The 26,667-nt window shown below is 42.3% G+C and overlaps 2 protein-coding genes and 1 pseudogene across 2 annotated transcripts in view; 1 reads left to right on the forward strand and 2 right to left on the reverse strand.

The window, feature by feature from the left end:
• The window catches only part of Nlrp2 (NLR family pyrin domain containing 2), a 42,953-nt gene extending 36,761 nt beyond the window's left edge, over positions 1 to 6,192 (reverse strand). The window contains exons 1-4 of the mRNA XM_055595584.1: positions 5,913 to 6,192; positions 4,115 to 4,159; positions 3,216 to 3,236; positions 1,693 to 1,731 (exon numbers count right to left, since the gene is read on the reverse strand). Coding sequence (XP_055451559.1) covers positions 1,693 to 1,731; positions 3,216 to 3,236; positions 4,115 to 4,159; positions 5,913 to 6,192 — 385 coding nt within the window. The remainder of the gene's footprint in view (positions 1 to 1,692; positions 1,732 to 3,215; positions 3,237 to 4,114; positions 4,160 to 5,912) is intronic.
• Positions 1 to 26,667, forward strand: part of LOC129667897 (leukocyte immunoglobulin-like receptor subfamily B member 3) — a 294,716-nt gene that overhangs the window by 77,491 nt on the left and 190,558 nt on the right. The window lies entirely within an intron of this gene.
• Positions 25,318 to 26,284, reverse strand: LOC129667942 (glyceraldehyde-3-phosphate dehydrogenase-like; annotated as a pseudogene).

The following is a 26,667-nucleotide window of genomic DNA, read 5'->3' on the forward strand; positions in this document are numbered from 1 at the left end:
GCTAATCAAGAAGGACTCTGGGTAAGATGCCCAATCCTCATTCAGAAAGGCAAAGAGGGTGGACATCAGAAGAGGGAGAAAACAGGGAATAACAGAGGGCCTCTGAAAGACTCTACCCTGCAGGGTATCAAAGCAGATGCTGAGACTTATAGCCAAACTTTGGGCAGAGTGCAGGGGATCTTATGAAAGAAGGGGGAGAGAGAAAGACCTGGAGAGGACAGGAACCCCACAAGGAGAGCAACAAAACCAAAACATCTGGACACGGGATATTTTCTGAGACTGATACTACAACCAAGGATCATTCATGGAGATAACCTAGATCCCCTCACAGATGTAGCCCATGGCAGCTCAGTGTCAAAGAGAGTTTTCTAATATTGGGAACAGGGGCTGTCTCTGATATGAACTGATTGGCCTGCTCTTTGATTACCTCCCCCTCAGGGGGGAGCAGCCTTACCAGGCCACAGAGGAAGACAATGCAGCCACTTCTGATGAGACCTGATAGACTAGGATCAGATGGAAGGGGAGGAGGACCTCCCTTATCAATGGACTAGGGGAGGGGTACCAATGGAGAAGAGAGAGGGTGAGTAGGATTGGGAAGGGAGAGTGAGGGAGCTACAGGTGGGATACAAAGTGAAAAAATTGCAATTAATAAAAATAAAAAAATAATAAAGAATGGCCATCTAATGACTAGTCTAATTTGAGATGTTGCCTGGATGGCGAGGGACTGGAAGCTGAATGGGTTAGAGACCTAGGGTAGAAACAAACATGCCTGACCAAAACAGACCAACAGTCAAACAAACAAAATCAAACAAAAACAGTCAGTAAAACGATTCCTATTATTCTGCTGTGTTCTGAGATTAGTGCCAAGCCATATTGTCATCAGAGAGGTTTCCTCAGGCAGCTGATGGGAGCAGATTAGGACCCACAGCCAAACATTAGGTAGAGCTCAGGGAACCACATGGAAAAGGAGGGGGAGGACGGATTTTAAGATTCAGAAGCGGTGAGGACACCAGGAGAACATGCCCACATTGTCAACTAAGCAGGACTCAGAGGCTCACAGCGACTGAAGCAGTACCTAATGAGCCTGCGTGGGTCTTCACTGGCTCCTCTTGCCTGCCTGCTGTGGTTGTTTAGCTTGGTGTGTTTGTGGAAATCCTAACAGTGTGACTGGGGATTTCTCTGACCCTTTTTGCCTGTTCTTTGGACCCTTTTCCTCCTGCTCAGTTCTCCAGTCCAGCCTTGATATGGGGGTTTGTGCCTAGTTTTATTGCACCTTGTCATGCTATGTTTGGTTGATATCCTTGGGAGGCTTGCTCTTTAATAAAAGGAAGTGGATCTGGGGGAGAAAGGAGCTGGGAGGAACTGGGCAGAGTGTAGGGTGGGTATGCTGTGGTTGGTATATATAGTGAGAGAGAAGAATAAATACAATACAAAATAAAAGCAATTATTTGATTTCGAACCAGGAAAACAACAACAATTAAAAAGATTATGGATTAGAGGGAGAGGAAGGACAATGGAGGAGTTCAAGGTGGGGAGGGATGGGCTGGAGTGATTACGAACAGTGATCGCATATGAAGCTATCAAAACAGAATGGTAGAAACAAGATAGGAGAGAAATTGGAGTTTATGGCGGGAGTGTGGGAGGAGGAGGGCTTTGTTTAGCATACAATACAGTGAATGTTGCAAAACCAACCTGGTTTTTCAGCTCCTTGTGCTCCTTTCTCCATGAAAACTTGTGCCTCCGTGGGTAATACTTCTGAAAGAAGAAAGATAACTTTAATTTGTCATTGTATGAGATCCATGATCTGGAGAGAATAGGACTTGGAGACAGAACAAGTTCAATCAATGAGCATCAGCACTTTATACCAAGATTATACAAAGAGAATGTTAAGGAAACACTGAGCATATAAGTGAAAGTGTAGTTCTGAATTAGAGTTGTGTTACTTTCCTGGTAAGGGAATTACAACAGAACTTAGGCTGCATTCTTATGTTGCTTGGCAAGGGGAATTCATTTGGAAAAATGCATCGTTAGGTTGTTTTTTTGGTTTCTGGGACACCACAGACTGTTCTCACATGAGTCATGGAGGTGCAAGCCAATCATATAGCATGGCCTCTTGATGTAATCAGGAGGTTTATTTCAATGTGAGACATTCAAGGCTGCTTCTAGTAAAACCTGCACTCAGGCAAACCTAGGAGACAGTCTAGTGTGCCCTGAAAACCCCATTTACATTTGGCTTATGCATACCACTGTAATGGAAGTCTTGGTTTCTTTAAAAACTCAGTTATGTAAATATGTTTGTTTTATTCCCCATGTGGGATTTTAGTTTGGGCTTTAATGTGTCCGCAGCTGATAAGTGTCTCCTGCAGGGTGTGATCTTTGCCAGCTGGTAAATAGAGCTGGAGAGAAGGCTCAGTGGGAAAACATTGGCTTTACAGGTGTGAGGGTCTCATCTTGGATACTAGAAGCCCATAGAAAGCTGGGCACAGCAGCAAACATTTCTAACCTCAGTGCCTCTGTGGTGACATGTGTGGTGGGGACAGGAGATTCTCTGGGATTTAATGAATCACTTATCCTGGCAAGACCCTACCTCAAATGAGGTGAAAGAAAAGGATGAATGCCTACTGTTATCCTCTAGATGTGGCTGTAGCATGCACAAGCCTGAAAGCACAAGAACATAATGCACACATGCAAACACACAAAGATAAAAAGGTAGGAGGGGAATCTAGAAATCTTTGAAAAAAATACCCAGGAGGTAACTGGTTACAAGCACCTGGAATTCAGAGGGGATTTTTGGCTGAAAGCATTCATCAGGAAGATTTCCGGAGGGAACTGGCTGGCCAGAAATCAGGTGACAGTTACCAGGGACGTCACAGTATACTAAGAAAATGGCCAATCAGCAATCAAGTCTGAAGACGAGGCTCTCTGAGATGTGCTGCGTGGAAACATTCGTCACATGCAAGTGATAAAACTGGGATAACGCTGTCATAGAAACTGAATGTAAATTTTTAAAGAGGCTGGGGAGATGAGGTAAGCTGGGCAAGCGTGCTTCTTGTGCAAGCATGAAGAACAGAGTTCAAACCCCCAGGACCCATGTAAAGCAGGGCTCGGCCATGAACACTTGGAATGCCAGTGTAGCAGGAGGCAGAGCAGAGAGGGCTAATGTGGTGTGCTACTTCATAGGTGCCTGGCTCTAGGTTCACTAAGAGATCCTAGGCAGAGAGTGCCTGTGTCCTCCTCTGGTCTCCATGTGCATGGCTGTGTACACATGCAGCCACACATGGGAATGCTTCAAGTAAAATAAAATTAAACAATGCTAAGTGAAAGGAATCAGACAGAGAAAGAATCAGGCAGAGAGAGGCAGACATTGTGTGAGCTCAGATGTGAGATCTAAATGAGTTGTTCTGTGGGATGTTGTGCTCCAGGCATTACAAGGCTGTTGTATTCTCGAACTGAGCATCTGTGGTTACCTGTATGAGTTTGGGCCCACCAGCATTGCATCATGGAGGGAGCAATATTTTCTTCAGTGACGTATGCACTGGTAAGTTGTCTAGTGTTCCTGTAAATAGCCCTCAGCTATGCTCCTTTAAGCAATGCTAGTTAAACTTACTGGTTAGGAAACAACAACAAAACCAAGATGTAAAATGGAGGATATCCATACTCCAGTAGATGGGTCTAAACTTGTACACATACAGTCCATTGACTCAATGGGTTAAAAAACTCAAATATATTGTATGAAGTTCAGAGAGGAAAATAGGTGTGTGTGCATATATACTGCAAGGCATGGAATATGGGTAGATGAAATTAAAATGCATTATATACACATATACACCTTTCAAACAAAAAGAAAAAAGAAACCCAACACCCAGCCTAACTTCCCGGATAAGGGGCAGCTTACTTCTCCCCACCCTTATATTTACCCTCTGACTTGTATTATACAGTACCTCTTTACTGGAGTTTATCACATTTCCGCCCAGAGCTTGCAGTGGGACAGGCCCTACATTAGGGCCCATCTTTGCATATTCTTTTGTGTTTAACACAGAATCTTGTATTTTTAAAAGAAACCCTCAGGTCATCAAATCTCCCATCAATAAAAAATTATCCACAAGGAACTTACTTGGTGCAGAAGAAGAAACTTTCTTGGGTGATTTCAATGCTGCTTCTGAAAAAGAAAGAGGTAGAAGAAATGTGCAGCTTTTAGAACTCAGACCCCAGAGGGTGGGGGGGGGGGGGGGGTAGTTAGTTTGTGATTGTATTTGAGGCTTGCTCCACAGGAGGTGCTCTTGGTTTGTTCTGAGATCACAGGCTCTAGAGAGGGTGTGTTTGAATGACAATAGCCTCCATAGACTCAATGTATTTAAATGTTTGGTTCCCAGTTGGTGGACTGTTTAGAAAGGATAGGAAGGTGTAGTCTTTATGGAGGAGGTGTCTCTCTGGGAGTAGTGGGCTTTGAGGTTCCAAAAGCAAAATGTGGGGGTCAGGCCCAGTCTTCCTCTTTCTTCACCTCCATCTTGAAAATAAGCTACAAGTTCTCAGTTTCCAGGCCTAGGTGAAGCCCTACACTTAATATTTTGTTAATTAACCCCAATTATAATGGATTAGGATAACATCCTAAATAAGCATAAAGCAAAGGGTCTCAATTTCAGGAGATTTCATTCCACTGTGGCCATGTCTACGGTCACTTGAAAGCTATAAGTTGAGGGAGACACTGTGCAGCTGATAAGCACAGGAACTGGAACTAGAATGAGGGAACCAGATACGGTGCTGAAGATGCCAGGACAAATTCACAGGATGTTATTAGTGCTGCAGACCTAAAGGCAGGTAGAGGGATGCACTGTGTGAGATTATGAATATGTATGTACACAAATATTTACAAGCTACTTGGTGAAGGAAATCTAAGTTAGGATTAAAAACAAAATAGAAAGTACATTTTAACTCACTTAACATTTTTGATATCTAAAGAGTGAGGTCACTGGCTAAATAGATGACTTAGCAGTTAAGAGCACGTACACTCTTCCAGAGGACCTGAAGTTGGTTTGGAGCACAGTGGGCACCTGTTACTGCCTGTACCGTGAGCTTGAAGGGACCTGAAACCTTCTTGCATTTACAGATAGCTGAACAGCCATGCCTTGTCATTCACTCACACTTACACTCACACACTCACACACACACACACACACACACACACACACACATACACTGTAAAACTAAATCTTAGAAAAAGAAAAAAATAGGATCATAAATAAATTTTATATAAGTAGTTTCAGTTTAAAGAGACTGAGAAGGGGTTCTTGGTAGATGGTCACCAGACTTAATGAGGCTGTATCATTTGTGCTCTGAATAGGCAGCCTCTGCAAATCTCAATGCTATTTCTGCATTTTTATTTAAAAAATATTTTCTGTTTGTGTTTGTGGAACGGTGGAGGAAACACATGCACATGAGAGCAAGTGTGTGTGCCTAAGTGTGTGTGTGTAGGCAAAAGGACAACCCTGAGTGTTGTGATTCAGGCACTATATGCCTTGGTTTCTGAGGCAGAATCTTTCATTGGCCAAGAGCTCAGCAACAAGTAGGCTAGGTTGTCTACCGAGAAGCCCCAGGGACCCTTCTATCTTTACTTCTCCAGTGTTGGGATCATGTACATTCTTATAATGCTTTGCTTTTAAAAAATATAGATTCTGAGATTGGCCTCAGGTACTTATGTCTCATGACAAGCAGTTAACTATCTCCTTGTCTTCCTGTTTTTGAGACAGTGACTTACCATATATCCTAGGCTAGTCTAAAACTCAAAAACAACCCTCTTGCCTCAGCTTCTCCTGCACTGGAATTACAGGTGCCACATACTTATTTGTACATATCCAAACCCCTTAGGACAATTCCTCTTTTCTAGGACACAGTATGGAGTGGCTTTTGCTTACCTTCCAGTTGTTTTGTTACTAACCCAGCTAGGTCTGCACGGTTCATCTCCTCTAATATCTGGACAGTGACTTTCTCTAGCCAGCCACTGGGGCAGTATCCTGTGAGAATTTCGGCCAGCTGAGCTCCATTGGCCAGGTTCACCGTCAGCTTGGGGACCTGTTTCAGCATATCTGGCAGAGAACATTTCTTTAATGCATTCTTGAAATCGTCCAGCTCAGTTTTGTCCAGCTTTCCAAGGACATCCTTTAGATTGAAATTCAGCAGCCCAGGATGTTCCATCCTCACCCACAAGTGAGATCTGAGTGTGCAGCGCTACAGAACTATGGGAAGAAATGGAAAGAATGAGTCAGCTTTTTAACCTCTCATAATACTGATGACCTCTGTGCTAAGGCAGGGCTCTCTCAGCACAGTCAATTCTGGTCCTTTAAGAGTAAATTGCAGATAGTTGTCAAGTTCACATAGAGTTCCATTCCTTGGCTTAATTTAAGAGGTTAATCTGAGCGTCTTGCTCTTTTTGAAAACATGCAAGGCTCTCAAGTCATATGAGAAGTCTACAATGCTTTGTCTCCTGTACCCAGGAAATCACTGGTGAAACTTTCAAGCTTAATGCATAAATAAGCTAACAAAATCTATGACATTAAGTCTCCGTAACAATTTGATATATAGTTACCTTATGGTGTTTATGGAGTTAGGTAGACTCGAGTCTGTGTGAGGTAACATGTATATGTAAATATTTACAGACAAACCACCTGGAGAAGGAACTCTAGGTGAGAATAAAAACAAAACAAAGACTATATATAATTTTACATGGCTGCATGTTCTGAAAAAAGCCCAAGACTCTCAAGATTAATCCCCTACGGCAGGCATTAAGTATTAACAATATTAAGAAGGAAGTTGGGTTGAAAATCTCTTGACAGTCAAATGGCAAGCTATTTGCATTTACCATGGACCCAGGAGAGGGGTAAAGTTTTACAGACAACGTACATGGATGGTTCAGCTCATGATATGTTCTCTAAATTATTCATATTACATATACACATATGTACCTTGAGTTATTTCATTCCCCTCTCAGCTTTACTGAGAAGTAATCAAAATGGTATCTATATCTATTCATATTAGATAATGTGACTGAATATATATATATATATATATATATATATATATATAAACTGAAATACTATGATCAACTTGCTGAACCTCAAGTAATGTGGTAGGAACACTTAAAATACATTTATTATGTTTTAAAAGTTAAAAAAATTTTCCATAATATGTTTTGATTATTGTTTCCCCTCTCCCAACTCTCCCAGATTCTTCCCACCTCCCCACCTACCCAAATGCATACCCTTCCTTCCTCTTTCTCTCATTAGAAAACAAGCATCTAAAAAGAAAATACAAGGATAAAGAGAATATAAAAACAAACCAGAACAGGACACACACACACACACACACACACACCCGAATAAAGCCAAAGAAAAGGCATTAAACAGATTCAGAGACAGGCACATTGGACACTTAGAACTCCCTAAACACCACAAAAATCCAAAAATCATAGTATTTAAGCAAAATACCTATAAATAAAACCAAACCAAACCACCCAGACAAAGCACTATCAAGATTAAAACAAAACCAAAATCCCTAAGTGTACCACTCAGTTTGCCTTGTGCTGGCCGCCTACCGCTGGGCATGGAGCCCGCTCTTAAGCTTAGTTTGTATACCAAGTAAAACTGTTGGAGAAAACTAATTTTTCCATGTGAGAAGTTATAATTTTGTGGTAAGAACATTTATTTTGAAAAATTATATTTAAAGAAAATTTTCATATAGTAAGTATAGTCACACTGTACATTGGGTCCTGGGACTTCCTTATATATAACTGGAATTTCTGAAGCCCACAGACCATCTCAATGGTCTCTGTGACATAAGTGAGGGGGTTGTGCTTGGTTCTTGGCCCCACGACAAGAGGGTATATGGAGGCAACAATTATTAGCAGAGAGTTTCTGCATCAATGAATTAAAATGAATTTGGGATGAAACAGAATATAGTTCAGGGGCTGGAGAGATGGCTGGTCTTCTAGAGGTCAACACCCACACCCAGAAGCTCACAGCTGCCTGTAACTCTTAGCTTCAGGAGCTCTGACACCATCTTCTGGCTTCTTCAGATACCCATATGTGTGTGCATACACACCTGTGCACATAAATAAAAAACCTTAAAGAACAAGACTAGAGGCTCATAAACAGATGAATGGATAAAAATGGTTGTATACAATAAAACTGTATCAGTTACAGAGAATACATTTTAAAAAGATTTACTGTAATATTTTCATTTATGTGTATTTGTGTGCATTTCCTCATGAGGGCAGTCCCATGGAGGCCAGAGAGGGCATTGCTATTATCATATAATGGCTGCACAGTAGCTGTAGGCTGTTGTGAGCTGCCTGATATGAGGGTTGTGGACTGAACTCTGGTTTGCTGGAAGAAGAGCAAGTGCTCTTAACAACTGAGCTATCTCTCTCTAGTCAGGAATAACATTGTTCATTTTTTTCCATTAATTTACTTTATATCCCTGTTGGAAGTTCCCCTCGCTCCTCTCCTTCCAGTTCTTCCCCCTCATCTCCCTTCCACTACAGCTGTGAACCCTTCCCATTATTCTCAGAGAAAGGGAGACTTCCCATGTGTATCAACAGTCTTGACACAGGCTGCCTTGTCCTCCTGGCAAACCCAGCACTGGTGAGCACTGCCCCACTTCCTCTGCATCCCATTCCCAGTACCACCAGAACCCAGCTGTCATATTTCAGCAAACCAGGATATGCTAACACAGCTGAAGACAAGAAAGTGATCTCAAATCCAATCTTATGGAGATAATAGAGGCCTTTCCAGTTATTATACATAGAAGCATTTTCCATCAATGCTCACAGTGTGTAGAGGAACCATGCCAAGAATCTACTTAAGAGACGTGTGTGTGTATGTGTGTGTGTAGGTGCACACCCAAAGTGTCAGTCACTCAGGAGGCACAAGCAAATGTAACACTTGAACTTAGGACTTTAAGAGTAGCCTGGGCATTTGACAAAATCCAACATCCACTCATGTTTAAAGTCTTGGAGAGATCAGGGATACAAGGCACATACCTGAACATAGTAAAGGCAATAAACAGCAAGCTTATAGCCAATATCAAACTCAATGGAGAGAAACTTAAATCAATCCCACTGAAATCAGGGACAAGACAAGGCTGCCCACTCTATCCCTACCTCTTTAACATAGTACTTGAAGTCCTAGCCAGAGCAATAAGACAACTAAAGGAGATCAAGGGGATACAAATTGGAAAGGAAGAGGTCAAAGTGTCACTATTCACAGATGATATGATAGTATATATGAGCGACCCCAAAAATTCAACCAGAGAACTCCTCCAGCTGATAAGCAAAGTGGCAGGATACAAAATTAACTCAAAAAAAAAAATCAGTAGCCCTCCTGTATATAAAAGACAAAAGGGCTGAGAAAGAAATTAGGGAAACAACAGCCTTCAGAATAGCCACAAAGGGCATAAAGTACCTTGGTGTGAACCTAACCAAGCAAGTCAAAGACTTGTATGAAAAAAGTTTCCAGTCTCTGAAGAAAGACTTAGAAGATATCAGAAGATGGAAAGATCTCCCATGCTCATGGCTTGGCAGAATTAATATAGTAAAAATGGCCATTTTACCAAAAGCAATCTACAGATTCAATGCAATTCCCATCAAATTACCAACACAATTCTTTACAGACCTGGAAAGAAAAATTCTCACCTTCATATGGAACAACAAGAAACTCAGAATTGCAAAAACAATTCTCTACAGTAAAAGATCATCTGGAGGTATCTCCATCCCTGATCTCAAGCTGTACTATAGAGCAACAATACTAAAAACTGCATGGTACTGGCATAGAAACAGACTGGTGGATCAATGGAATTGAATAGAAGACCCTGACATAAATCCACACACTTAAGGACACCTGATTTTTGACAAAAGATGCCAAAACCATTCAATGGAAAAAAGACACCATCTTCAACAAATGGTGCTGGTCTAACTGGATGTCTACATGTAGAAAAATGAAAATAGACCCATACTTATCCCCCTGCACAAAACTAAAGTCCAAGTGGATCAAAGACATCAATATAAAACCAGACACACTAAACTGCTTAGAAGAAAAAGTGGGGGAGAGCCTTGAACTCACTGGCACAGGAGACAACTTCCTGAACAGAACACCAACAGCACAGACTCTAAGAGAAACAATCAATAAATCGGACCTCATGAAACTGAAAAGCTTCTGTAAAGCAAAAGACACTGTTGCCAGAACAAAACAACTGCCTACAGATTGGGAAAGAATCTTCACCAACCCTGTATCTGACAGAGGACTAATATTCAGTATATATAAAGAACTCAAGAAGTTAAACAACAACAAATCAAGTAATCCACTTAAAAAATGGAGTACAGAGCTAAACAGAGAATTCTTAATAGAGGAATATCGAATGGCAGAGAAACACTTAAAGAAATGCTCAATGTCCTTAGTCATAAGAGAAATACAAATCAAAATGACCCTAAGATTTCACCTTACACCCATCAGAATGGCCAAGATAAAAAAACTCAAGTAACAACACATGCTGGAGAGGTTGTGGAGAAAGGGGAACCCTCCTATACTACTGGTGGGAATGTAAACTGGTACAGCCACTCTGGAAATCAATCTGGCGCTTTCTCAGACAACTAGGAATAGCACTTCCTGAAGATCCAGCTATACCACTCCTAGGCATATATCCAAAAGAGACTCAAGTACACAATAAGGACATTTGTTCAACCATGTTTGCAGCAGCCTTACTTGTAATAAGCAGAAGCTGGAAACAGCCCAGATGTCTCTCAACAAAGGAATGGATACAGAAATTGTGGTTCATCTACACAATGGTATATTACTCAGCAATAAAAAACAAAGAAATCATGAAATTTGCAGGTAAATGGTGGGATGCGGAAAAGATAATCCTGAGTGAGCTATCCCAGAAGCAGAAAGACACACAGGGTACATACTCATATAGACATATAATATAGGATAAACCTACTAAAATCTGTATACCTAAAAAAACTGATCAAGAGAAAGGACTCTTGCTAAAATGCTCAATCACTATCCAGAAAGGCAAGGAAGATGGATATCAGAAAAAAAGCGAAAAGAGGGAACAAGTCAGGAGCCTGACACAGAGGACCTCAGAAAAGGTCTGCCCTGCAGACTATCAATGTAGATGCTGAGACTTATGGGCAACCTTTAGGCAGAGTGCAGGTAATCTTATGAAAGAAGTGGGAAACAGTAAGATCTGGAGAGGACAGGAACTCCACAAGGAGAGCTACAGAACCAAAAAATCTGAGCACAGGGTTCTTTCCTGAGACTGATACTCGGACCAAGGACCATGCATGGAGATAACCTAAGACCTCTGCACAGATGTAGCCCATGGCAGTTCAGTATCCAAGTGGGTTCCATTGTAATAGGAACAGGGACTGTCTCTGACATGAATTGATTTGGCCTGCTTTTTAATTATCTCCCCCTGAGGGGGAAGCAGCATTACCAGGCCACAGAAGAAGACAATGCAGCCATTCCTGATGAGACCTCATTGACTAGGATCAGAAGGAAGAAAAAGAAGACATCCCTTCTCAGTGGACTTGGGGAAGGGCATGCATGCAGAGGATGGAGGAAGGGAGGGATTGGGATGGGAGGAGGGAGGGAACCACAGAGGGGATACAAAGTGAATAAAGTGTAATTAAGAATTAAAAAAAAAGAGTAGCCTGGGCATCATAGTGAAGCCCTGTCTCAAAACACATTAAGTTAGTGTACATCTAATTTTTTTCTTTTCTTTATTAATTATGTTTATTCACTTTATATCCCACCTGTAGCTCGCTCCTTCCTTCCCTCCCAAATCTACCGTCCTCTCCCGCTTTTCCTCCCAAACCCACCCTCCTCTCCCTCTTTTCCTCCCAAACCCACCCTTCTCTCCCTCTTCGCCACCTGTTCCCCTCCCCCAGTCCACTGATAGGGGAGGTCTTCCTCCCCCTCCCTCTGATCCCAGTCTATCAGGTCTCATCAGGAGTGGCTGCACTGTCTTCCTCTGTTGCCTGGTAAGGCTGTTGCCCCGAGGGGCAGGTGATCAAAGAGCCAGCCACTGAGTTCATGTCAGAGACAGTCCCTGTTCCCATTACTATGGAACCCACTTGGACACCGAACTGCCATGGACTACATCTGTGCAGGGGTCCTAGATTATCTCCATGAATGGTCCTTGGTTGGAATATCAGTCTCAGAAAAGACCCCTGTGCCCAGATCTTTTGGTTCTGTTGCTCTCCTTATGGAGCGCCTGTCCCCTCCAGGTCTTTCTATCTCCCCTTTCTTTCATAAGATTCCCTGCACTCTGCCCTATGTTTGGCTATGAGTCTCAGCATATGTTTTGATACCCTGCTGGGTAGAGTCTTTCAGAGGCCCTCTGTGGTCGGCTCCTGTCCTTTTCCCCGTTTTCTCCCTCTTCTGATGTCTTCTCTTTACCTTTCTGAATGAGGATTGAGCATCTTACCCAGAGTCTTCCATCTAAATTTTTAAAACATTTCTTCCATGGTCTGGTAGTGTAGTTCCATTGGTACAGTGCTTACCTCCAAGCACAAAGCCCTGAGTTCCATCTTCAGTGCTCACACAAACAGGGCATGCTGCTACATGCCTGTAATCAAAGCACTTGGGAGGTGGAGGCTAAAGGGTAGGAAGTTCCAGGGCATTCCTGCTACGTAGGAGTTCAAGGCCAGTCAGGAATATGTGAGACCCTGCCTTAAGACAAACACTTTATTGTCTTTCACACCTGTATCTTTGGATATTTTGTTTTGTGTATTTTGGAGTACATGTAGAAGCTGAGAAATTAGAGATAGGCCATTGGGGGTGGAGTTAAGGGAGGTGAACTTCTTAAAACATAGGTAAAAATAGAGAGAGGCAAGTCAGAGTGGAGAGGTTCAAACTTGGATGGGAAAGTAATGAAGTTGGAAATGAACTGGAATGAAGGGTATATAATAAAAACTCTATGGAAACCTACATCTTGCCATCGAAGTAAAAAAATATAGAGAGGAGACAGTGGAACACAGGTGATATGAAAGAATGGGGGAGAATATTAAAGGCTAAAGGTGTAGTGGGGGCTAGGGGCCAGGGTAGTAGGGGAGAGCAGGGCATAGGGGGGAGTTAACAAAAAACTTAAGAAGTCTAAAGAAGTCTTTGGCGATCCAGTCATTTGTAAGCTAATTAAAAATAAAACAAGTAAAAAAAAGTCCCCTGTGCACCCCATTCACAGCTCAGCCTATATCTCCGGAGGCCAGCTGCCACCTGGGACAGGTATGACCCCTATGCCCTAGCACCTTACCTGTTGTGTCTCCCTAGCCAAGCCCAGCAGTGGTCAGCTACACTGCTGTTCACTAAATATCCCGGATCACAGCACTACCTGCGACTATCTGGAACCACCAGGTAAGACTCTGCCTCCTGCCCCCTGGTTTTCCTAAAACATTCCCAACAGAGGTATAATGCACCTGCTCCCATTTTCTGGCACTCCATTTTCTGAGACTTGGGCTGCATTACCAGAGGCCTGCCAATACTAAAGACAAACAGATGGCTAAAGGCCAGCTAAGAACACAATCAAGAGTTGGGGCAATATGGCACCTCAGAACCCCACTATCATACAAGCACAGGATATCCTAACACAGTTGAAGGACAAGAAAGTGACCATAAATCCAATTTTATGAAGATTATAGGGCCTTTAAAGAAGAAATAAATTCCTTAAAGAAATACAGGAAAATACAATCAATAGGTGAAAGAAATCAATAAAAATGTTCAAGACCTGAAAATGGAAATAGAAGCAATAAAGGAAACACAAACTGAGGGAATCCTGGAAATAGAAAACTTAGGGAAGAAATAGGAACTACAGAATCACCAACAGAATACAAGAGATTGAAGAGAATCTCAGGTGTATAAGATACGATAGAAGAAACTGATAACATTGGTCAAAGAAAATGTCAAGTTTAAAAAGTTTTTAACAAAATATCTAGGAAAATTGGGACACTATGAAAAGATCTAACCTAAAAATAGTATTTTAAACAAAATCATAGAAGAAAAATTCCTTAACCTAAAGAGAGAGAGAGATGCTGATAAATGTACAGGAAGGTTACAGAACACCAAATAGATTGGACCAAAAAAGAAAATCCTCCTGTCACATAAAAATCAAAAAAGTATACAGAACAAAGATTATTATTAAAAACTGCAAGGGAAAAAGGCTAAGTAACATATAAAGGCAGACCTAGTAGAATTACACGAAACTTTTCAACAGAGACCTTAAAAGCCAGAAGGGCCTGGGCAGATGGCTTACAGTCTCTAATAGACCACAGATGCCAACCTAGACTACTACACCCAGCAAAACTTTCAATCACCATACATGGAGAAAACAAGACATCCCATAGCAAAACCAATTTAAACAATATTTTTCAACAAATTCAGAGGATACTAGAAGGAAAACTCAAAACCAAGGAGATGAACTACACTCAAAACACAGGAAATAATTTCACACCAGCAAAAACAAAAGGGAAACACACACACATACACCATCAATATAAAAATGACAGGAATTAACAATTGTTGATCATTAATATCTTTTGACATCAGTGGACTCAATTCTGCAATAAAAAGACACAAGCTAACAGAACGAATGAAATCATTCTGTTGCATACAAGAATTACAGCTCAGCAACAAAAATAGACATTACCTCAGAGTAAAGGGCTGGAAAAAGATTTTCCAAGTAAATGGACCCAGGAAGCAAGCTGGAGTAGTCATTCTAATAACATAATAGACTTTCAACCACAATTAATCAAAAAAGATGGAGGACACTTCATACTTTAAGGAAAAATCCACCAAGATGAAGTCTCAATTCTGAATATCTATGCTCCAAATGTGAGGGTAGCCACATTTGTAAAAGAAACATTAGTAAAGTTTAAATAAAACATTGAACCACATGTTAATAATAGGAGACTTCAACACCCCACTTTCTCCAACGGACAGGTCATCCAGAAACTCAATGGAGAGAAAAAAAATGCAACTAACAGTTGTTATGAATCAAATGAACCTAACAGTTATTTACAGAATATTTCACCTAAACACAAAATATACCTTCTTCTTAGCACCATGTGGAACCATCTCCAAAACTGCCCATACACTCAGATGTAAAGCAAACCTCAACAGATCCAAGAAAATTGACATATTACCCTGTGTCTTATCAGACTACCATGAGTTAAAGCTACACTTCAACAACAGAAACAACAGAGAGCCTACAAACTCACAGAAACTGAACAACCCTATACTCCATGACCAATGGGTCAAAGAAGGAATAAAGAAAGAAATTAAAGAATTCCGAGAATTCAATGAAAATGAAGGAACATAACCAAACTTATGGGGCACACTGAAAGCAGTGCTAAGAAGAAAGTTCATAGCACTAAGTATTTTCATAAAGAAATTGGAGAGATCTCAGACAATGCAATTTAAATGCACATCTGAAAGCTCTAGAACAAAAAGAATCAAACACACCCAAGAGGAGTAGAGGGCCAGAAATAAACTCAGGGCTGAAGTCAATAAATTAGAAACAAAGAATACAAAGAAAAAATGAAACCTAGAGCTGGTTCTTTGAGAAAACACAAAATAATTAACTAAAAAAAAGAGTATCCAAATTAATAAAATCAGAAATGAAAATGGGGATATAACAGACACTGAGGAAATCCAAAGAATCATTAGGTCTTACTTAAAAAGCCTGTATTCTATAAAATTGGAAAATCTAAATGAAATGGATAATTTCCTTGATAGATACCACTTACCAACGTTATAGCAAAATGAAGTAAACAATTTAAACAGGCCTATAACCCCTAAGGAAATAGTAGTAGTCATTAAAAGTCTCCCAACCAAAAAAGCCCAGGGCCAGATGGTTTCAGTGCAGAATTCTAACAGACCTTCAAAGAAGAGCTAATAATAATACTCCTCAAAATAGAAACAGAAGGAACATTGCCAAACTCATTCTATGAAGCTACAGTCACCTTGACACCCAAACCACACTAAGATCCAACAAAGAAAGAATTTTTAGACCACTCTCCCTCATGAACATTGATGCAAAAATAATAAAATAGTCACAAACCAAGCCCAAGAACACATAAAAAAACATTATCAAAGAAGATCAAGTAGGCTTCATTCCAGGAACGCTGGGATCATTCAATATAAGGAAAAACCCTCAATATAATCCACCATATAAACTGAAGGAAAAAAAATGACATAATTGGTTCTTTTGGCATAGGTATAGCTGTTTTTGTTTCAGGCCCACCAGCCATATTATCTCAACTTGTTGCTGATGAAAAAGAATCTTTGTATAAGGTAAGTTTGACCAAAAACTGTGATTATGTTCAGCATTCTCTGTGGCCTTGTTGTTCTTAGAAATTCCTCAACCATAAGCACAGCTGTCCCTAACCATAAATTTTACCTGGGACCAATCAATTTAAAAGTCAGCTAGAACTGCTTGTCTAGTTAGCAAAAATAACTTATCAGAACCGACCACTCTGTATCACTATCTGCCCCCTGTATGAGCTAACTGCATCTTTTGCCTTTATATCTTGACCATGGAAAATGGATCAATGTCATAATTAGGCTCCCAAGTCCTTTCGTGGCTCTGATTGCAATCAGCTTGGAAAAGGCATCCAATAAAACATTCATATCTAAATGAGACTGGAGTCTGAACAGTTTGTGCAAATATTCTTATACTATCACCACCATCTTATTAGATGCTGAAAAAGCCTTTGACAAAATCCAGTGCCCCTTCATGTTAAAAGTCCTGGTGAGATCAGGGATACACAAGGCACACACCTAAGCACAACAACGGCGATATACAGCAAGCCAATAGCCAACATCAAATTAAGTGGCAAGAAACTTAAAGCATTCCACTAAAATCAGGGAAATAAGACTGCCCACTCTCTCTATTCAACGTAGTACTTGAAGTTCTATCTAGAGCAAGTAAGACAACTAAAGGAGATCAGGGGATACAAACTGAAAAAGAAGAAGTCAAAGTATTGCTCTTCACAGATGATATGACAGTATACATAAGGAACCTCCAAATTCTACCAGAGATCTCCTACAGTTGAAAAACTCCTACAGCAAAGTGGCTGAATACAAAATGAAGTAAAAAAAAAAATCAGTAGCCCTCCTTTATACAGATGATAAACAGACTGAGAGAGGAATCAGGGAGATGACACCCTTCATGACAGCTGCAAATATAAAATATCTGGTGTAACTTTAACCAAGCAAGTGAAAGACCTGTATGACAAGAACTTCAAGTCTCTGAATAAAGAAATTGAAGATATCAGAAGATGGAAAGATCTCCCATGCTCATGATCAGTATGATTAACATAGTTAAAATGGCCATTTTACCAAAACAATCTACAGAGTCTATGCAATTCCTATCAAAATCCCAACAATTCTTTAGAGACCTTGAAAGAACAATTCTCATATGGCAAAACAAACAAACAAACAAAACCCAGGATATCTAAAATAATCCTGTATAATAAAGAGCTTCTGGAGGTATCTCCATTCCTGCTTTCAAGCTCTAGTAAAGAGCAATAGTAACAAACCCACATGATATTGGCATAAAAACAGATTTATCAGTGGAATTGATTGATTCAATTGAAGACCCAGAAATAAACCAACACACCTACAGACACTTGATTTTTAACAAAGAAGCCAAAATCATACAGGGGAAAAAAAAAAGACAGCATCTTTAACAAATGTTGCTGGTGTAACTGGATGTCTGAGAATGTACAAGAATATAATTAGATCCGTATTTATTATCACTCTGTACAAAACTCAAGTCCAAGTGGATCAAAGACCTCAACATAAAACTGGATACACTAAATCTAATAGAAGATAAAGTGGGGAAATAGCCTTGAACGCATTGGTACAGGAGACAACTTCCTGAACAAAACATCAACAATCCAGGCATTAGGAGTAATAATTAATAAATGGGACCTCATGAAACTGAAATGCTTCTGTAAGGCAAAGGACACCATCAATAGCACAAAATGGCAGCCTACAGATTGTGAAAAGATCTTCACCAAGCCTATATCTGACAGAGGGATGATATCCAAAATATATAAATAACTCAAGAAATTAAACACCTATAAATGAAATAACCTAATTTAAAATGGGGTATAGATCTAAACAAAGAACTTAAAGAAATATCCATATTCATTAGTCATCAGGGAAATGCAGACAAAAAGGACTGATATTTTATATCCATCAGAATCACTAAGATAAAAAACTCAAGTGACAGTACATGCTGGGGAGGACTGGAACAAGGTGAACACTCCTCCATTGCTGGTGGGAGTGCAAACCTGTACAGCCACTCTGGAAATCAATCTGGAGATTTTTCAGAAAATTGGGGCTAGTTCTACCTCAAAACTGAGCTATACCACTCCTGGGCCACCACACCACAAGGACACTAGCTCAACTGTGTTTATCACAGCTTTATTTGCAATAGCCAGAAACTGGAAACAACTTATATTTCCCTCAACTGAAGAATAGATTAAAAATGTAGTAGAGTTAAACAATGGAATACTACTCATCTAATAAAAACAAGGACCTCATGAAATTTCCAGGCAAATAGATGGAACTAGAAAATATTATCCAGAATGAGGCCACCCAGACCCAGATAGACAGGCATGGTATGTAGTCATTTAGAAGTGGGTATTAGCTACAAAATATAGCATAGCCACTCTACAATCCACAGACCCAAAGAGGCTAAGTAACAAGGAGAGCCCAATGGAGGATGCTTGAATCTCACTCAGAAGGGGAAAAAAAGATAGACTTCTAAAATAGACGAAGGGAGGGAACTGGGTGAAAGGGGGCGGGGAGAGGAATAGGGGTGGGGATCAGGTATGGGGAAAGGGAGGGAGGGCTGAGAGAGAACTTAAACTGATAGATGGGGGAGGCTCCTGGGAGTCTATAGTGGTGACCCTACCTGAGAGTCCTATAGTGGGGGAAATGGAGCCTGAAGTGGCCACCCCCTGTAGCCAGGTGGGGCTTCCAGTGGAGGGCGGGGAACACGAACACACACAAAACCTTCGACCTAGCCAATCAATGACTGGCCCAACTTGAGTAGCATGCCATAACAGAGAGCCCACCACTGGCACCACTAATGCCACTCTGCTATTGTTGTGGACAGGAGGCTAGGGTAACAATCATCTGAGTGGATTCACCCAGCACTGACAAAAACTGCTACAGAGACCCACAGCCAAACATCAGGCAGAGCTCAGGAAACCTTATAGAAGAGGGAAAGGAAGGATTGAAAGGGCCAGAGAGGTCAAGAACATTGAATACAGGCTCACAGAGACTGACCCACCACCAAGAGAACATCCATGGACAGTCCTAGCCACCCTGTCCACATATGTAACAGATGTACAGCCTGGTATTCATGTGGGACTTCTAACAGAAGGAACAGCGGCTGTCTCTGTGGGACTCCTTTCCCCTAACTGGACAGTCTTGTCTAACATTAAAAGATGGGCCCAGTCCTACTTGATATGTCAAGGCAGGTTGACACCCATGGGAAATCTCCCCTTTCCTGAGAAGAAAAGAGAGGGGGTACAGGAGAAGAGAAAGGAGGTGAGAGGGAGGGACTGGGTGGAGAGAAGGGAGGGAAGCTCCTACTAAGATGTAAAGTAAATAAATTACTTAATGAAAAGAAAACACAAAAGGATGTTGGCAAGGATACCATCCCTGTGCCCTTTACATCCCAGTGCAGGCTCAGGCTCACTGAGAACGAAGCAGGTACTGAAAGAGTTAACTGAGTGTTTTTGTAGGGTGGATCCTTTAAAAGCAGGAAAGCAAAACATTAACAAAGTTACAATTTTCACCCAGGTGCTGAAGTCAATTTCCTAGTTCATCTACAGACCCTGTAATTTCAGTGTCCATAACTGAAACACAGGAATTAACTGAATAAAAGTGTGTAAGCTGGGAGACAGTGGGTGAAAGGCAACGAAAATGAATGGGTTTTCTAGCAGGTGGTCATTAGGGACACACTTGGTGAATAATTACATGTGAAGTTTTATGTGTAACATAGCTACAATTAAAGAACCAGGCGAGTCCTGCATAGAGCCAGTTACAAACTGCAGACCATCAGCAGTTACAGTTACCTGGGCGGGACATATATTCTCAGGGCTTAAGAGGCTGAGGTAGGAGGTTAAAGACATGTAGCAGGTACCAGGTTTGTGTAGGTGCCGAGGATTGAAGGCAGAACCTCACGCATGATACATTCCTCATCCCTGGAAGATACACGAAATTTGAGGAAAATTATTTAGGTAAAACTCTTTAAGTTTTAAATATGGACTTCTGTGAAAATTTGAGTACAGCCTGAGCTACAAAGTAAGATCCTATCAGAAGAGTAAGGACTCACCTACATCATGGAAACAGGTGAGAGAAGGATCAGATTATCCTCTGAATTCAGCAAAGGGTTTAGGTAGCAGACCTAGGATCTGCTTTTTATGTTGACACAGCTGGACTTGCCTCTGTGTATCACACAAGACATTTCCTAAAGTACTTTATTTGGTATTGTTCTCATTTGGCAGAAGTCAATCTAATGTTCATATTTCAGTGGCATTAAAATGACCAGTTCTGGAACATTAATGTTACCCACTACGCACAGAGTCTAGTGCTACTGGGAGGAGGGACAAGTAAGAACACACACTAACCATACGCTGTGTCAGACTAAGGCACTGGGTGATGCTCAGTCACACGGTGCTTTACCACAATTCAAGAAGCCGTGGAGCAGTGGCTCTCAGCCTGTGGGTCACAACACCACTGCAAACCTCTATCTCCAAAAGCATCTACATTATGATTCCTTAACAGTAGCAAAATTACAGTTATGAAGTAGCAATGAAAACAATTTTATGGTTGGGAGTCACTACAACATGAGGAGCTGGGATGCTGGGGTCACAGCATCAGGGAGGTTGAGAACCACTTCTTTGGATGGGATGGTTCAAGAAGGGCTATCAGACAAATATACAAATGTGGAGCATAAAAGCATGTAAAAATGGTGCATGCCTGCAACCCCAGTTAGTTAGGTGCCCACAGAATCAACCAACCTGGGCTCATAGGGGCTCACAGAGACTGAACCAACAACCCAGGAGCCTGCACAGGACTGACGTAGGTCTTCTGCACATGTATTACAATTGTGTAGCTTGGTCTTCTTGTGGGACTCACAACAGTGGGAGCAGGGCCTGTCTCTGGCTTGCTTTTAGGACCCTTCCCTCCCACTGGGTTGCCTCATCCAGCCTCAACATGAGGGGAGGTGCCTAGTCTTGCTGCAACTTGATATCAAACATGATTGCTTGATATCTATGGGAGGCCTGCATTTTTTTTCTAGAGAGAAACAGAGGGAGAGTGGATGGGGAGGGTGCAGAGGGAGGCGTGGGGGAGGGGCTGGGAGGAGAGGAGGGAGTAGAAACTGGTCATCACAGAAAAAAAAAACTACACCCACAGAATTTAGTTTTCTTTTAAATTAGCAGGTGTGAACATAATTGAAAAAAATATGAGTAGAAAGACTACATGGCTATGACACTCTCTCCACACAGTGTGTAGATGATCCAGTTCACACAACTGAAAAGAAGTCCCCACTAGCAGTTGGCTTCTACTGAGGTGCTGGGCAGGTATCTCAGCTAGTGGAGGATGTGCTGAGGAGCATCAAGGCCCAGGTTTGTCCTTAGCACCACAGCAAATAAAGAGCCTGTGATGCAGACACCCTCCCTGCAAAAAACAGGAAAACGAAGGTGGCTGTGCAAGGGTGTGTGAGCAGGTACTGGTGTCTGAGTGGGTGTCTGTGTGCTTCACTCAGACACAAACCTGAGTTGGTGTGAGAGCTCCCCAAGACCTCAAGCTGAGATGCCCAAACTCCTGCTTCCCACTCCGTGTTAACTGGCTGGGAAGTGCGGCAGCTCCCTGTGCTGGCTGAGAAACAGTTCTAGGGTGGCTGGGGAAATGGCTCCTGCGGCTTAGACCGTGATCACTCACTGCTGGCTGCTACACCCAGGTGAGTCAAATATATGTAGCAGCCTAAGTGGTAAGGAAAGGCTGCAAAGCTCAAGAGTGTTTAAGGAGGTACTGAAAATGCCTGGTCTGGAAACACTGAATGACAGGATTAACATATGCATCTCGGAAACAAACATAAGTCACGTGCAGGCAGTAACTGGGGTAGATCATCACTGAAGATTCAGTTCTGAGGCTGAACTAAAACTACCTGAGAATGTAGCATCATCTGTATGAACAAAGCATGATGTATTCTGTTGAGGAGAAGTTTAGCCAGGTATTGTGGGCCGTGTCCGTAAGTCCAGTACTAAAGAGTCCAATGCATGAGAACTGTCATGAGTTTGAGGCGAGCCTGGACTGCAGCGAGACCCTGTCCCCCAAAGAAGAGGGTGAGGAAAGGGGAAAAGGGAGAGGGGCTCACAGAACAAAACCACACTCTACACATGGCTTGGTACAGGACCTGGCAGGCTCAGGTGTTGCACTTTTCTGCATCTCTGTGTTTTACATGCCCACAAAGAACAGAAAGGCACCCTGACACCAGACTCTTGCTTTGCTCAACACCGCGCTTGCCTGTGTACCCTTGACTTATATGTGGACCTGGATTCCAGCAGAAGAAAAGCTGTTGAAAGGAGTCACTGGAGAGCCTTCTCCAAGCCCACTACCGCCTTTGCACAGAGAAAGCCCGAGGGCTGTGGATGCCGTTTATTTGGTTGGGTGCTTGCCTAGCATACATTGAAATACTGCATAAATGCAGTACAAGCACAACTCTGTAATCCCAGCACTCTAGAGGTGGAGACAGGAGGATCAATTCAAAGACATCTTTAGCTGTAGGACAAATTGAAGACCAGCCTGGGCTACACAAGTCCCTGTTTCAAAGAAACTGTAAACCCCATACCCCATAGTTCTTCCTGCGAGACATCCAAACATTCAAAGAAAGGGAGGAGAAAATTTTATCAAAGAGACACTTAAAAGAAGAGTAAACAGCGGGATTATTGCTCACCTCTCCACAGCCAGCACCTACTCGGACTCAGTGCTACAGGTGCAGGAAAGCGCTCTTAAAAGAGGTTGCCTCCCCGCCCAAGCTCACAGATTGGCCCTTGGGAATCAATCCCACCACTGAGAAATGTCTATCTAGGAAAGGGATAGGTGGAGAACGATTTCTGCCCCAGACCCTTGCCGTTCCTGCTCACACCTGTGGCTTGCAACTTTGATAGCATTTAGACTTATCCACAGTGGGGGTGCGCTGTTATTTTACATTGCTAACATCCAAAAAGTCTGTTTTTGGCTCAGGTAGCTGTCATTAGAGAACCATGAAGGTCAAAGGGAACTTGAGAGGGGGCAAGACAAGAGATGGTAATGGAAGAAAAGATGACAACAACTCTTTTGTGTTTCTCTCATATAGGAATCAGATTTATTTATTAACTTTTCTTTCTTTCTTTCTTTAATCTATTTATATTCCTTTATTTTTGTGTGTGGTGGGGGTAGGACTCATGTGCCATATGTTGCACACAGGTGCAGGTCAGAGAGGAACTGGTGCGGGTCCTGGAGATGGGGGATTGAACTCAGGTTGTTAGGTTTGGCGGCAAGCACTTCTATCTGCTGAGCCATTTCACTGGTCCACGAATCTAGATTTAAACGAACAGACACACATTAGCACACACATATCTGTAAGATGAACTTGTGGTTGGATGTGACAACACACCTGTAATTCCAGCACTTATGAAGCTAATCGAAATTTAAGGTCAGCTGGGACACACTATGAAACCCTGTCTTTAATAAAATCAGTCTTGCTTTCTGGTGTGTGTGTGTGAGTGAGTGAAAGAGAGGGAGAGAAAGAGACTTGGGAATGGATCCTAGGGCTTCACACATGCTAAGCAAGTGTTCTATTATTGAATAATAGTCCTAGCCTTCATGTCATTTATTTATTTATTTACCAAGCTACTGAATTTTATGTGGGAATTCTGAGGAATCTCTTATAGCCAGGATCTGGAACACATAATTCAGTCCATCATTAGAGAAGAAATATTTTTAAAAAGAAACTTTAATCTCCATGATCCAGATTTTGCTCATTCTGATAGTTCTGAGGTGTATTTTTGAGACAGGGTCTCACCATGCAGCCATCACTGTTCTGGAACTCACTAAGTAGAGTAGGCTGATCTCAAACACACAGAGATCTATCTGCCTCTGCTTCCTGAGTGCTGGGTAAACACATGCGCCACTATGCCCAAACCTGAGACTTGCTTTTGACAGGGTCTTGCTTTGCAGCCTCGGCTCATCTGAATTCAGACCTCCAGTTTGTGGCAACCCTCCGACTTCAGCCTCCTGAGTCCAAGGTGTGACTCATAGTACTAGCTTAGTTCTGAGACTTTTGCCCCGTTCTGCAAAGCTTTCAAGCTTAACCTTTTCAGTGATTTAGTTGAAACACTATCAATTTCCTAGATGTATTTTGGAAATTTCATGCTTTTTGCTTTTGTGTTGGCAGGCAGGCGTGCTGTCTCTTATGTCCCAGTACTCAGGTGATCTCTTCTGTGGCAGAATTAAGGTAGAGGGAATTTGATTACTCTGCCAAATCAATTGGCCCCTTCTAGAAATTTCTTCTCCTTTGAGTCCTGATTTTTTTTTTTCAAGACAGGGTTTCTCTACATAGCTTTGGCTGCTCTTGACTCACTTTGTAGACCAGGCTGGCCTTGAACTCATAGAGATCTGCCTGCCTCTGCCTCCTGGAGTGCTGGGATTACGACATGAGCCACCTCGTACGCTGAGTTCTGATTCTTTAAAATGTCAGATGAACAATTTGGTTTTATCATGTTCACTTAGAATCTTAACATGCATGACTCCATTTAAGTTTTAGCCTGGCTTGCTGTAATCAGTGATGAGTCTTATGACTTTTATTCAACAGTTTGTTATTGTCATACAGGCTACACTAAGTCATTGCATGCAAGTATACATGTTCTTGGTGCACACACCACACAGCAGCCGCCACCCCATTTACCTCCAGACAGTTTCACTTCTCCCTTCGGCTCACCAGGGCATACATACATTTCTGCAGCTAGAAAGGATCCACAGGTGAGAGAAAACCCATTACTTCCCTTCTTTCTGTGTGTGGGTGCAGTGAGCTTTATTGATATTCAAGAGATTAGGGCTCCCTGTGCCCCTCCCACTATTCTGGGGGTCTGGGACGGAAACTGTGAAGGAGATGCTCAGTGTCAGGGGCTGAGCAGGGACAGGTACTCCTCAGCAGCCAAGGGCCTCTCTCTTGTCCTTGCTGGGGTGGGTAGTCCAGGGCTTCTTACTCCTTGGAGGCCATGAGGTAGACTATGAGGTCCACCACCCTGTTGCTGTAGCCATATTCATTGTCATACCAGGACATGAGCTTTACAAAGTTGTCATTGAGGGCAATGCCAACCCCAGCATCAAAGGTGGAAGAGTGGGAGTCACTGTTGAAGTCACAGGAGATAACCTGGGTCCTCAGTGTAGCCCAGGTTGCCCTCAGTGGGCCCTTGGATGCCTTGCATAACCACCTTCTTGATGTTATCATACTTGGCAGGTTTCTCCAGTCGGCATGTCAGATCCATGATAGACACGTTGGGAGTGGGAATGTGGTCGTGCCAGTGAGCTTCCTGTTCAGATCTGGGATGACCTTGCCCACAGCCTTGGCAGCACCAGTGGATGCAGGGATGATGTTCTGGGTGGCCCCATGGACATCAAGCCACAGCTTTCCAGAGGGGTCATCCAGTCTTCTGGGTAGCAGTGATGGCATGGACTGGGGTCATAAGTCCTTCCATGATGCAAAAGTTGTCATGGATGACCTTGGCCAGCGGAACTAAGCAGTTTGTGGTGCAGGAAGCACTGCTTACAATCTTGAGTAAGTTGTAAACACCCATCACAAACATGGGGGCATCCGCAGAAGGGGCAGAGATAGCCCTTTTGGCCCCATTCTTCAAGCGGGCCCCAGCCTTCTCCATAGTAGTGAAGACACCAGTAGACTCTACAACATACTCGATCCCAGCATCGCCCCATTCCAGGATCTCACTCCTGGAAGATGGTGATGGGCTTGCCATTGATGACAGGCTTCCCGTTCTCAGCCTTGACTGTGCTGTTGAAGTTGCCATGGGAGAGTCATACTGGAACATGTAGACCATGAGGTCGATGAAGGGGCCATTGATGGCCACAACCTTCACTTTGCCAGAGCCACAGGCAGCCCTGGTTACCAGGCATCCAATACGGCCAAATCCGTTCACTCTGACCTTCACCATCATGCCCAAGGGACGAGGCTGGCACTTCATGGAAAGATATGGCTGTCTCTGGAACAGGGAGGAGCAGAGAGTTCACTACTTCTCTTTATAAGACTGACTAAAATTAGGTTAATCTGGATAGTTGCATCCATTTTCCTGCAAATGACTTCATTTGTGTGTGTGTGTGTGTGTGTGTGTGTATTATTCCTTGCCATTTTATTTTATTTTATTCCATTTCAAAAAGAAATGCATTTTATTTCAAAAAGAAATGCAAGAAACTTTGGCAAAACAGAGAAGCTGTGTTATCTCCCTCACTTCCAGCATTAATCACGTTTCAAGATGCAATCTGTTTCTGACAACTGCCTGTAATTGAGAGGCCTCTATAATGCCCATCTGTGCTCAGT

This window comes from Psammomys obesus, unplaced genomic scaffold (assembly GCF_907164565.1).
Source record: "Psammomys obesus unplaced genomic scaffold, mPsaObe1.curated_primary_1811, whole genome shotgun sequence".
Lineage (NCBI taxonomy): Eukaryota > Metazoa > Chordata > Mammalia > Rodentia > Muridae > Psammomys > Psammomys obesus.